The sequence below is a fragment of the Carassius auratus genome, chromosome 17, assembly GCF_003368295.1.
Source record: "Carassius auratus strain Wakin chromosome 17, ASM336829v1, whole genome shotgun sequence".
Lineage (NCBI taxonomy): Eukaryota > Metazoa > Chordata > Actinopteri > Cypriniformes > Cyprinidae > Carassius > Carassius auratus.
Window position 1 is genome coordinate 18,627,999 of NC_039259.1, and position 14,211 is coordinate 18,642,209.

General features: G+C 41.1%; 1 protein-coding gene across 4 annotated transcripts in view; it reads left to right on the forward strand.

The window, feature by feature from the left end:
- The window catches only part of LOC113117506 (protein quaking-A-like), a 70,181-nt gene that overhangs the window by 37,623 nt on the left and 18,347 nt on the right, over nt 1-14,211 (forward strand). For all 4 annotated transcript variants that reach the window (XM_026286223.1, XM_026286225.1, XM_026286221.1 and 1 more), the window contains exons 3-4: nt 1,109-1,225; nt 8,353-8,496. In XM_026286223.1, the coding sequence (XP_026142008.1) occupies nt 1,109-1,225; nt 8,353-8,496 (261 nt within the window). The remainder of the gene's footprint in view (nt 1-1,108; nt 1,226-8,352; nt 8,497-14,211) is intronic.

A 14,211-nucleotide genomic window follows, 5' to 3' on the forward strand; every position in this document is an offset into this window, starting at 1 on the left:
GCGACAACCGTATTAATCTGCAGTGTGTATGTGGCCTCTATTCATACAGGACAGGATTAAGCACTTACAAGAAGTCTGTCTCTGTCTTTACCCTGAGTCAGAAGTGAACTGATAGAGAGTGAAAAAGAGTGGATTTTATTTGATTATTTTTATTTGGAGCAGTGCTGTCGGAGAGGCGCTGTAAAGCTGGGAGGATTACGGAGGTAAATAAAGCGTGCTTTCAGACAAAGCCCCGGAGCACAGTGTCAGGGACAAGGGCCACGATAAGACCCCTCCCCTCCTTTAATTTTCACCCCGTTGTTTCATTTCTTATTTACATTACATACAGCCGGCTTTTCCCATTTCCGTGCCTCGGAGCATGATAACAGAAAGAAAGAATTATGAACGACATAAAAAATGAAGAGCAGGAAGGAGGAAAAGCAAGGAAGCGGCTTTGCAGCGCTGCTTAGCATTCTGTTTGGCAAACATGAGCTTGACAATGTTTCTGAGCTCTAGTTGTTCTATCCAGCTTCCTGATTCGTTGTAGCCATAGCTCATAAATGGCTGCCAGAGGAGGAAGAGTGATTAGCCACCTGGTCACCTCTGGTCAGAGATATTTACATCAGTCGTTGATTTATTTTTTCAAATTTAATTTGAAAGTGCCTTGACGCTTGCTTGTCAGAAACTACACTGGAGCTTATTGAATTATTAGTGTGGGAGAGGGTTTTGGCTATTGCTTGAATTAAACAATGACACACCATGCTCACAATATCAGACACAGAATTCTGAGGAATTTCTTGAGCAGCAAATTGAATTGTCTTTTTTTATTTTCATTTTGCCCAAAATTCCACCACATACAGATTCTGTAGGAGACTCCTTTTATGCTTAAATTCAATTGATAGCCAGTAGTTTTGGAACAACAGGAAGATGATTTAAATTGTGACACATTTATTAATGGATGAATTTAAGAATGGATGAAATAATTTTATTTATTTAAATTTAAGTGTGACCCACTTTGTAACTTTATCAGCATTGTGTGTATACACAACATCCTGTTTTCAATAAAAGATGCTCTTGAGCTTCTGAATGCTTTCTAATCTCCCTCCCTCGCTACCTTTTGTTTTTCCAGTATAATTTTGTTGGGAGAATTCTTGGCCCTCGTGGACTCACAGCAAAGCAACTAGAGGCAGAGACTGGCTGCAAGATCATGGTCAGAGGGAGGAGCTCCATGAGAGACAGAAAGAAGGTGAGACTTGCAATGAAACATTTAATTTTAATAGAGGATATTGCATATGTTTACTGATATGAAACAAACAAAAAAATTACATCTGTAAAAAATTAACAACTAATTTTTAAAGGGTCAATTTAAGGTGAGTATTGTGCCCTAATTCATGCTTAAGCAATGTTTCAAACTGGTTCTCAAATCTAATTTCAGGGTCAAATTTGCGTCATGTTGTCCTGATCTGCAATGTCAACATGCGCAGTTGATTTGTCCGTGCTGTGTGGTAGGGCTGAACGATATGGACAAAATTTAATATCTCGATTTTCATGCCAGATATCTCGATATCGATACAATACGATATGACTACGTGTTATTTTGCTAAGCACGACCTGCACAACACGTCACTCTGGTTTACATCGTCTTTTCTGAATTCAAAATACTTCCAAATTATGGAAGATGATTTATGTTTTGGCACCAAGTCAGATTCTGCACTGCCACCGGCCGCATTATCTCCCATTTTCTTTCTTTCTAATTTATCCGCTGTCTCTGTACAGTGTGCATAGACGTTGGAACAGGGGGGGCTCGGGGGGGCGGCTGCTGTGTCAGAAAATGTATTGTTTTTAAGCCTTTCGCACGTACGATCAAACAGGTGTAATCAGACTAGGCTGGTCCCTGGAGTGTACGATCAAGTGCATCACATGATCAGCTGCTAAATTCAAATGTTGAATTAACCAGAGACAGGCGCGCTCGAGCTTTCATATATCACAACTTTTTAGTGTTTTCAACCACATAATGTTTATTTTAGGTTTCAAACGTATAAATTCACATAAGTACAAAAAAAATACATTTAGAGTTTGTAAAATACACACTGGTGTCTATGGAAGAGGTAATAATAATCCTTTCCATTATAATGCGACACGTTTTATTCATATCAGATACACATTGTGTAAGTAACTTCAATGTTTACTCTATTCTATTCCCAGTTCACCAGCCACTTACTTTTAAGTATTTCGGATGAATTCACTTGTTGTAAACATAGAGGTTGTAAATCCAACGGATCCGATTCTCTGAACTGCGTCTGCGGCACAAACTAACATGGTGCATACAGCTCAACTAACGCGATCGTTATAAAGGTGTTTTAACAACAATATACTTCCACTTGCATGTATTTGACAATCGGAATATCAGAAATTTCATGCCATAGCTAACACATTTGTGAATATTCTGAATAAAAAAGGAACAATGACATAAAAGCAGATCATCGTTCTTTCAGCGCCGTTGCTGCTGCGGTGTGTCGCGTGACAAGCAATGATGCGTCACCATGGAAACGCCGCTTCCCCTCTCATGTGTGCGCGCTGGCTTTAGCGGTGCATTCAAGGGCACTCATAAAACTGATGTTTGTTGTAACTGCCAGAGTTGAATGCAGGGCGAGCGCGGAGAGGGGAAATCTATATCGTCTATATCGTTGCTTTTTTCAATAGTAATGTCTTGAAAGTTCATATCTAGATATAGATACGATAACGATATATCGTTCAGCCCTACTGTGTGGTTCAGTTTGAGATTTCAGCTCATTTAAAAAAAGGAGAAAAAAAAGTGGGGCACAAGTTGTGACAAAACTGTTGCACCAGCAGGACATGTCGAACCAGCTTGGACAAATGTGACCACTTAGTCACAATTTGTAGCTTTCGCACCCCCTCTTCCTCTTTCACAGACAGTCTTCTGCTGACGTTTGCCATTTGGACCCAGTTTGTCCCTAATGAGCCAATTCACTCATTTATTCTCTCCAATGACTTTCTTTTCCTATCTCCTGCACACTCACGGTTAGCTCGCACGGCTCCAGCTGAGGCCCAGTTCTATTTCAGGACTGGTGGTGGTGGTGTGGGTGTCAGAGAGAACAAAAACACATGGTAGACATACTAGAAAGTAGGACCCAATTCTTTCTTTACAGCCTCAGAAGAGAGCCACTGTGATCAGCAGAGGAAGAGCTGAACCCTGAATGATGGGAAATTCTGTCTTCAGGTGGGAGTTATGTAGCACAGAGACAAAACAGTACTGCCCTGTCAGCTCTGGCAGAGACTTTCTCAAGGGTCGGGCGACATGACATTTGTACGTTTAACATGCTGAAAAATCAGACAAAATGGCTGATTCTGTAGTAAGCAACTGTTGATTTAATTCTATAGTGTTGAACAATCCACACTATGCCAGGAATCAATGTTATTTGGCCAATGTAGTCTTTCTTTCCCATCATATCTCTGTACGTGTCCCAGTGGAGCCGTTTTATCAGGATATCCCCATCACTGTGCATTAGCATTACCACTCACACACACATACACACACACCTGGGTCCCAGCTGTGCTTCCCTCTGTAGAAACCATATGTGTGAACTCAAGGGCTTGATGCAGAAATTGATTAATCCTAGAAAGAAGTTCTCTCTTCCTTTATTTAGCATTTCCGTAGTGGTAATGTCTTCTATTACCCTGCTGAATGTAAAACACACACTCTTGTCTGAATGACTAAAGCTTGCTAGAATACTCCCCAACATAGAGAATGAGCTTTCTCTCTTCTTAACAGAGTTTCTCAGAATAGTCTCCTGACTGATTCTGTCATACTCCCTTTCCACTGAAATGTTGCTTATTCTTGGCTGGGGTACCTGTGAATCTCTCATGTTTCCAGCGGTTTTCAGTGGAGCCAAAAGCTGATGTAACTGACCATTACTACATTAAGGAGCACATTGTGTTCCACTGATGTTACTGTCCGCAATCCAACATTAAGCTTGGTCTTTTCTTACTCCTTGTTCATGCTCGTAGTTTTAAGGAAAACATTTTAAAATGGGTATGAAATGATTTTTAAATGCGTCTTATTGTGAATTATTCATCCATGCATATGTTTTATAAAACCACTACTGTCATTACATCTTTAACAGTAATTTGATTCAGCTACCTTATGCTCTGTTAGAAGGCTTTTTTTTTTTCTTTTTTTTTTATAAACATGATAATTGTAAAGAGAAATACCCCAGGTCTTCATGAAAAACAACAAACGATCTAACATCCCCATATTTTCATCTCAAAGTCTGCAAATAGTGAGATACGCACAGTGAAACTGACAGTTGTGAATATTGTTAGACCCATCTAAAGAGACTGAAGCGTTGTGAGCAGAGTCAGGTCTGGGCTGAGGGAGTTGTTATTTAGCGTCCATTAGCCAATCTGTTTTTGTGCTCAATAATTTGTTTGGCTGCTGCCTCTGGGGACTGAGAGAGCGATGGAGTTGTAGAAAAATAGAGGAAAGAAAAAGGAGTGACTTTCATTCAAAGAAGTGGAGTGTGAGTCTTTCTCATCACAGAGTGTTTGGTTATAGGTGATTAGTTTGGGATGCGACACAGTGTGAGGAGTTGTTTGTTACTGGTGTGTTAAATGTTTACTCTGAAAGGAAAAGGTATGGTTCACCTGAAGTCTCAGGAGAAAATGCTTCCTTAGACCTTAATCTGACAGACATTTTATTTAACAGCTCCTCAAAGGTGATTTAAGAGCTGCGTATACACCAGTTCGCACAGCCTCAAGATATTCTACATCCTCATGCTTGGTGTGTGTGTGTGGCCGTGTTTTTGTGACATATCAGGGCACAACTCTGTATAATGACATTGGTATGACACAGGTATTATAAGGAGAGGGTGACATGAGGACATAACCCATGTCCCCACTTTTCAAAATGCTTCTAAACCATACAGAATTAGTTTTTCTGTAAGAATGCAAAAAAATTCCTGTTAGGATTAGGTGTAGGGTTGGTGTAGGGCCATAGAATATACAGTTTGTACAGTATAAAACCATTACGCCTATGGGATGAACCCACTTTTCACAATAACAGAAGTGTGTGTGTGTGTGTGTGTGTGTGTGTGTGTGTGTACTGAAGCCGAGCTTAGGCCGATGTAATGGGAGAGGACAGGACAGACAAACTCAGGATAATAACCTGTCCCACTGTGTAGCCTTGTCCTCTGATCAAACACTGTTCAAATTGAGGGCTCTCAGAAACCACAGCTTAGATCAAATGTAACAGACGGCCACCCTCACCGGAACATCACAGAACCTCTCCAGAGCCACACAGTAGGCTCTCTGAAGCTTTTTTTCCCCCCTCTGTCCCTCCTTTTTATTTTCAAGTCTTTGTTCTTGGTTAAATTGAGTTCCCTTTCTTTCTTTTTTTCTGTACACCTGTATCATAGCACACATTTATAATAGGAAACAAGTTCCTTAAAGTCACTGTAATGGAAGCAACAGATCTTTCTTCCAAATTGTGACATCCAATGGGATGTGTGTGTGTGTGTGTGTCAGTCAATTTTCCACTCCTGTTTAGCAGGTGCCTATAAACTACTCCACACAGGCAGCTGTTAAAGACTGTAGCTTGAGTTCAGTCTGCTCTAGTTGATATGAACAGTATTTATAGGATGCTGGGATTATTTCCAGCCAGGGCGTCTGCCAGTGGAATCGAAGTAGTGCCTTTTCATGGTGAAAACTTTGCATGGTTTATTTTGCTCTGTATCTTTTGGTGCACATACATTCAAGATTGACCGCTTGGTCCATATTCACGTGCCAGAATTCCCCAAACCCTCTCACGTTTACTGACAAGCTGCTTTAGGATTCATTCTTGTACTTTTATGGGTCCGTCATCACATGTGTCTCCCATCACATGCATGCCGCCTTGCCCGTGGTTTCGGATGTCGGTAAACAGAAACTTTGCCTTCTTCAGAGGCTTTCGGGTTGTTGTTTCTGCTGGGCTCTGCCTGCCCCTCACCCACCCTCAGAGGACACAGAATGACCTTGCTCCTTGATGGGCAGGGGTGGGTGGGTGGGTGGGTGTGTTTACAGTCCATGCCTTTGCTATGCTCTGTGCTGAAGATCTCACTCCATACATGGATGGCACAGCATGTGCTCACCTTGAAAACAAATGCAGTAGCTTTTGCTTTTAAGAGTACTTTGTACAGTTACAGGCCATGATTGGTCAGGAACATTATTTAGGATATCTATTTTTAACGGGTAAAGCAAATTGGTGCATTTGGGAGATCTAAATCCGTGCGTACTGCACACATGTGGTAAATCAGCTAGCATCAGTAACTACCTGGTTGACACCCCAGCATAGTAGGAGGCAGAATTATACCTTAGTGTCGTGAAAATAATGAAACAGCCCGTGTATGTTCGCTTGTGTATGTGATCATTGCTATAGTAACAGTATCCATGGCAGTGCCGTAGAAAGCGAGGTCATAAGCACTCGACTGGGTCTCTTTGGGTGTATTAGTAAGCATGTCAGGTGCCTCCCTGCTGAGGTCCACCACTCTGTGCTCGTTTGTGAAGCAGGCATGCTAATTGAGATGTCCTGATTGAGCAATGATCTAAAAGCATAATGTTAAAAATGGGGGGAGGGACAGATGCCGACATTATACTTGTAATCAATGTGAACAAGAGGCGGTTAGGGCCGGTCAAGTGGTCTTTAAACTACTTTACCTTAGTATCCTGTCTTTGTATTACTAATGGTTTCAGACATAAAGGGTGTGAGATTGGAAGTGGATGGGCTTAAATGTTTTTAGCATTAATTGTTCAAACTAGGACTTGAAGAATGGATAGTGGAGATATATATATATCTTGCTATGCTACTGCATAAAGAAATGTACAGGAGCGTGTTCCTTTTTCCTAAAAAAAAAAAAAAAAAGGTTCAAAAATAATAAAGTTGTATATTTATTTTTTACCTTTATTCATCATGTTTGTAGTGATGTTTCTACTCCAAGCTAGATGAACTGTCAGGCTCTGGAGAGGTGTTGAAAAGCTTGGGTCGTTGGTAATTGTTGGATTTGAAAAAGACCCCTCAAGTGTGTGAAGCTGCTTCTTTATTCAGTTTAGCACCTCCGACTGTTCAGATGGCTCTGCTGTAGCATAATGGATTTCTTTTGAGGCTGCTGTTAACCCAAGCCAATCAAACGGTCATGCACACCAACTACAGGCCATTTTAAATGATCGCTGGGAGAATTGTCCTCAAAGACCTTCACTGCTTTTCCTGTTCTGATTAAAATTTAAAATATTTTTGGCCTCCACTTGGATCAGTGAGTTAGACTTCATTGAACTTATACTGAATAAAGCCTGCAGTTGGCTGGTATGTGAAGGTTTTAATTAAAAAAATATATATATTTTCTTGCTCATGAAAATCCATTGTTTCTGCTAGTGTTGGGCGATATGGTCATATCCTCAGCCTGTGAGATCGATGATGCACAATATTATTGTGCATGGGTGGAGCAAGACAGAGACTCATTGTTCTTGTCATAGCAGAACTATTTGGTGTTTTAAACCGCACAGGTGCGAGAGAGCCTATGGAATCACCAATAATCAAAAAATAACGTTAAATAACTGATAAACTAACGTTAAATATAAAAATACTGTATTTAAAACAGCTAGTTCATATATAGTCAGATGCAACTGTCATCGCGCGTCCTGTGACACATTTTCCTCATCTGCGCACGGAAGTTATCAGTCTAAATGTCCTGTAAAATCAAAGGTGAAAAACAATAGTAGATTTAGTTGTGTGTGTGTGAGTGAAATGGTGTTGAAGTGAAGTAGGGAGGCAGTTTGATAGCTGAATTATAATAGGCCGCCTAAAAAAAGTTATTATAATTTAACACATTAATAGGAGAATGAGCCTAATATCATCTTGACTATCGACAGAAACATCTGTTATCGTCTATCTCTGACTATCGTCGATACACAATACTAATGTCTATCAGTACGACCCTATGCTGAACAGCACATAACAATACCTAAAGTTAGTGGCAAATGGACATAACAGCACATAACAATACCTAAAGTTAGTGGCAAAACTAATAGTTCTCAGAATTGGTCATTTTTACAGTGTGTGGCAGCTGCCTGACTATTTGTAAATGTGGTGGTAAATATTTTACTCCCAGCGCATGTTAATGCGCTCTGGGGTTAAAGCTGCTTTTTGAAAAACTGCCATTTTTAACACTCTGTGAGGCTGCATCAGAGTGCTGTTGTCTAGGGCAACAAAGAAAAAAGTCACACTGACTTAAAGTTTGATGTCCTCTTAAAAAAAAAAAAATCCTGTCACCACTACTTACATTCTCTCTTTCTCTCTCTCTCTGTGTTGTCTCCATTTCTCAGGAGGAGCAGAACAGAGGGAAGCCAAACTGGGAGCACCTAAATGAAGAGCTGCACGTGCTAATCACAGTGGAGGACACACAGACACGTGCCGAGATCAAGATGAGAAGAGCTGTCGAAGAGGTCAAGAAGCTACTGGTGCCTGCAGTAAGTTGCAAAAACACATTTATATTTACCGAACATATTTGTGCTAGCAGAAAGTGATTTGCTACAAATGTTTTGACCTCTGAGATCTTCTCTGCAGACCTGCCCGAGGCTTGTGCTTTGTAAGGCAACAGTGTTGGATTTAGCAAAATGCTTTATGCTGCTTCCTGTTCTCGGTGTGTGACACCTTTGTGCATATGGGCCGTATTTTAATCCCACCCCTGACCCCTGGCCTCAGTCTTCTGCTTAAATTTGATATTTTTATCTCAGGCTCCCAACAGAGAACAAATGGCGCTCTGCAACCTGCTTCCCACATATTTCCGCCCCATTCCACCTTTCTATTCTCCGCTCCTCCGTCGGTTGCCGCAGGGGGTGGGGGCACTTATGTCAGGGTCTCTGGCTCCAGGCTGTTTTGCCTGCAGTGAACAGAATGGCTGGACAGCTGCAAGAGCCTGTTCCCTATCAGGCGACATGGTGGAAAGGTTTCGACCCACTGAAACCTGGCCAGAAGCAGCCGTTCCGCCCAGCCATGTGCCTCTCGCTTCATTTCAGAGTGGGACACAGTCCCAGAGTCCTTGGCGTTCTCTGACTGCTCTCAGGCACTCGCTTTCTCCTGTTTCTTTGTGCAGGTTTTACTTTTTTTTTTTTTTTCATCTCTCTCTCTCTAGGCCAGAAACCCCACATTTCGCCTCTTGTTTGGGGATTTTTTTCCTTTCTTTATGCTCATATCTCTTTTGTTCCATTTGAGCGGGGAGGCCTTAAAACCTCCACACACATAAACAAGTACACACACACACACACGCTCGTCAAAGAAAACAAACATACACGGCCGGCTGACTGTGTGTGTGACTCATTCTGTACAGTGTGTGTGGGTGGGAGATGAGTAAATGGCTACATGCTCTCTCTAAATTTTTGCTCCGACCTTATGCACCCCTGAGATCAAAGTCATCCTCACTGTGTATTCACACACAAACTATGCTCAGGCTCTTGGAAGGCCTGTTTGCGCTCTACTCATGTTTCATTCAGAGTTACACAATGCTCTTGGTGTTTTATACAAAACCGAAATCTTTCCCAGAAGAGATTTGTTTTTGTAGTGTTAATGTAACATACTGGTACATATTTGTATCTAATCTTTTAATGTACTTGTAAGGGTAGCCTTCTCAAAACTGAAAACTCATTATTACACCTTCAACATGACTTTCTTTGTAAAATAATATGCTTTTAACCATGTTAACAAGTTGGAATTAATTTGCTTTAATATAAGAGGATGGTTTTTAAGTGACACTCTGTAAGTTGCAAGTTTGTGGCGCTGTGACCATGACATGCAATAATAAAACATCTGTTATCATGGCATGTGGTGGGTAAATGACAAAATTTTCAACTTGGCTGATGTCCATTTAAGTTTGGCTGTACAGATAAAGCCCTTCTTAAACATGCTGGTTTTGTGTGTGACAGATTGACTCTAATGCCCTTTTTCATGCCATGCTAAACGGGATTAAATGACAAACCATCCATCTCAGCACGTGCAGTCTTAATGAAGGATATCTTTGGCTCATTTAGAAGCATGAAATTGTCTTATTAAATACATCATAAAACAGATGAGGTCACAGTCTGTTTCCCCTCGGCTCCCTTCATTTTATCATTGTGGAAAGGATTTAATTGCTTAGGATCGAGAAAAGGGGGGCAGAAGCGTCTCTGAGCTCTCCGAGAGAGGCTCTCTGTTTTATAAACATCTGCAATATTGATTTTTTTTACCTACCTTGAGAGGCAGCTAGCACATTACCGCATGAATCTGTAATCCTGGCTCGGGCCCTGAAGAGATGCCACAGCCGAACGGTTGCCGCTCGCAGAGACCAAATTGAAATTTTCAGCCTTGCTCAAGGAATCAGTTCCACACACAGCATTTGAATGATCGTCAGACAGAGAGAGAGAGAGTACATGAACGGCGGGTATAAGTGCACACACAACCTCAGAGGCCAGGGTTAGAGGGGGGTGATTGAGAGATTCGGCTCAAAGGCCCTGTCAACTTTTCAACTCCCACCGAGAGGCAGAGGAAGGAAGAGACAATCGAGAGAGAGATTTGAGTTGAAGGTGGGCTGGTAATGAAGGTAGTAGCGAGTGAGAGGATTAAGGCAGGAACGTAATGGAAGGAAAAAGATAAGAATCGAGCCACACTTTAACATGCGGATCGCTTCCCAAATTTCTTCCGCTTCAGTCTCGCTCATCTTTTCACTTACCCACAGCATCACATACAGCCTTTCTGCTCTCTTGCTGATTTTTTCATATCTTATTTAGTGTTTTTTTTTTTTTTTTTACTTTTTTAATTTATATTTTAATATTGACGCATCCTAAATTATTTTATGAATACTTTGTTGTAAATAGCATTCATTGTATATGTAAATAATATTTGTAAACCACTTTTGATAGAATAAAGAATTTAATCTAAAAAAGCAAGAGCACCAGCATCATTTTGGTGGAAAAGGCATACCAGATGCTGTTCAGATTTTTTCTCACATCACTGTCCTCTGTCTACCACTTTACTTGAGGGACACCCTGTCTTTGTTCATGGAAGTGCTGACACACATGATGTATAAAACTACAACCTATAAAACACTCCTGAGAGCAATGCATATCCATTATTTTTGAGTATGACTTATAGCATACAATTCAGATTTAGAGCATTACACCATGGCCCACCGTCAAATTCAGTTTTATCTGGTTTTGTACATTTACAGCTGAGCAAATGATCAGTAACTTTAGAAGTCAAGCAGTTCACTCAGTGGGAGCAGAAGGCATAGGAGGACTGATGAATCTTTCTGAGATACCTTGATGACTGAGTTGATGGTTTCGAGAAGTGTGGAAAGAATTGCTCTCTGTAAGCCATTATGCTCATATCCTACTGCTAAACACACATCGAGGAAGGTGGAGACAAATGCAGGTGTGGATTATGGACTGATAAAATCTTCTCAAATAAGTTATGCCTTTAAAATCACACGGTCAAGTTTACACTAACTCCATTCTGTTGTGCTCTGTCCAGCTATTTCTGAACAGAAGATCACGTCATGTGAACGTCCCCTAACAAACGCATCTGTTCTAACTATTCAAAGTTTCCTTAAGATCATTTACAGTCTATTTTAATATAGAACGCACATCCCTGTTATGGTCATGTATTAAATGTGGCTGAAGTGTTATGAAGTGCTAAAAATAATTCACTTATTGTGTGATGCAGACTGCTTGTTTTTGCCAAATCCACCTGTGACTGAAAATGGTATAGGTTAAAAACTAATCGCCAATCTAATCTCTTAAACTGCATTTGCTAATTTCCGTTTTGATATGTGATTGCATGAGTTAATCAAGTACTTTTAATGTAGTTATAACAAACATGATGAGGCTGCTTCACACATTCCATGTATGCCAATTTGTCTCTGAATTTGCTTGCTTTCCCAGTTTCTCAATGATAAGGCCCAGCTTATAGCAACTGTGCCTACAAGGCTGCTCTAATCTCCAGCAGATTTTGTGACAAGCTCCGATGCTGCAAACAGAGATGCGCTGTAGTCTGGGGACAAGTCAACATATGAGATCCCTGTTAATTGAATTTAATGGTTTATACACCAGCCCATTTAGAGATGATCAGAGAGAATACAACAGTGTGGTTCCTTCCTATGAAGCAATTAGCCTCTCAGTTGTGTTAAAAACCTGACAAATTGGTTTTCTCATTAGGGGTGCTAAACCCAGGAGAGCTGACGCCCATGATGGGTGTTGGATTTAGATGTTTAGAAGGTACAGTGTGTCAAAATTGCCAAGAGAGAATCTGTGCTACAAGGTGACATTCCTCATTTCCCCTTGAGGTGTGTGTTTGAGATAGAGAATCCATCTAACAGACAGCAGTAAGTCATTTTTAATGATTGACAGTAGCTCTGTTGGTATGTGAGGTCAGTGTTAATCATGCAGTCACAACATTCTCAGAGGACCAGTAAAAGGCCTTCTGGGAAAATTCTAGGTATTCACAATAAATACCCCCTCGCTGCGAATGGTACATTATATCCACAAAACCGTACTTTGCATATCTGCTCCCAGTTGGCATCAGCACACTAGGGAATGCTGGGAAATAGAAGCTCACACCTATGACATCTCATTAAGAATCTAAGCCACTTTGTGTCCATTCCCTTTAGCTCGGCTAATTAAAGTGGCGTATCAAAATATTTTTCTGGGTTATTTTAGTGTCCGCGCACTGGGTCGGCCGTTGACAGGAGCGAGCGAAGATTTAAAATCGTAACTGTGTAAGACCTTATTTAAATTCAGTACGGTACTGCTGATAGTTTCTTTTGTGGATGCCCCTGGCTATAAGGAACATGTAGCATTTTGGTCTGTCTTTGTGTTCGGTTTTTGTCAGGGAGGCACTTCCTTCTAGATTGTGCCATATCTGTAGTAACAGTTTTGCCTCCAGAGCTCAGTGGCTTTGGAGATTTACGTGGGTGCGTATAGTAGCTATAGCCCAGCAGTCTGGCCCTTTCCTTTATTCTTCCTTTCTTATTACTTTCCTTTTTCCAGCATTTTGTTTCAACTCCACTTGCGCTTTTAGGCAGAAATCGACTAGAGAACCAACTTGCTACTCCCCATGTCTCCATGATGCTTCCAATATCTTAAAAGTCCAAAAAAGGAAGGGGGAGGGAGGTGAAAGAGAAGAGAAATGAGGAGCTTCGCTCACACACCGCTTCCAGCATCTCTCCGTGAATGGGCTCGTCCTTGCCCGTAACAAAGTGACTGGGTTAGCAGTATTTGCACTGTAGCCTGAAGCCCTGTTCTCTTCTCTTGTCTCTCTTCCTTCCTCCCTCTCTCTCTCTCTCTCTCTCTCTCTCTCACACACACACACACACACACTTTCTCACACGGTCTCTCTTGGCACATCTTTTATCCTGTGTACGCCAATAACCATCACATTCAGTGCCTTTGCCGAGCACAATGAGTCCCCGATCTGGAGAGGTTTCAAGCCTCTCGGAGTTGTCATGGGTGCTTTGCATTTGTAATCTTTTCCCAATTCAGGAACGCAGTTAATTTCACACCATACACCTGGTTATAGACCTCTCACTCACTCTTAGGCTCAGAGGAAAGGAGAGAGAGAGACAGATGGTGTATAATATACGTCGCGGTCTGTGGGGCGTAACATCCTCGTCAGCCAAATTCTCAACGTCAGCTCGCGAGCCACATGTCTTGTGGAATGTTGCCTGAAACTAGGACTGTTCTGGGTGGCCAACTCATCCTGATCAATAAACACCTTTTCTTCAACATGCATAATCACTCTCACCTCCTATAAGGCCCATGTGACAAACCAGAACAAATCACCATCTGGCTGCTTGCTGTTGTTTCAGCATGTGTGGTGAGAATGCCACCAATCCAATTGCTTATCATTCTTTTTAAAATGACTTCATTTTCTTCCATTTTCTTTCCATTTTATTGAGCACTTCTGAATTTAAAGGATAGCGCTTCCTTAAAAAAAAAAAAAAGGAAGATCTGCCCCCATTTACATGTGTTACCAAACCTGTATGATTTTATGTATTCCATGGAACACAAGGGTATATTTTGAAAAATGTTGAAAGTCAGTGATGTCCTTTGTTTTGCAAAACGGTTATAAAATTCTTCAAAATAATATATTGTGTCCCACAGATAAAATACACATGCATTGTGTTTTGAAAGATATGTAAATAAACTATCCCTTAA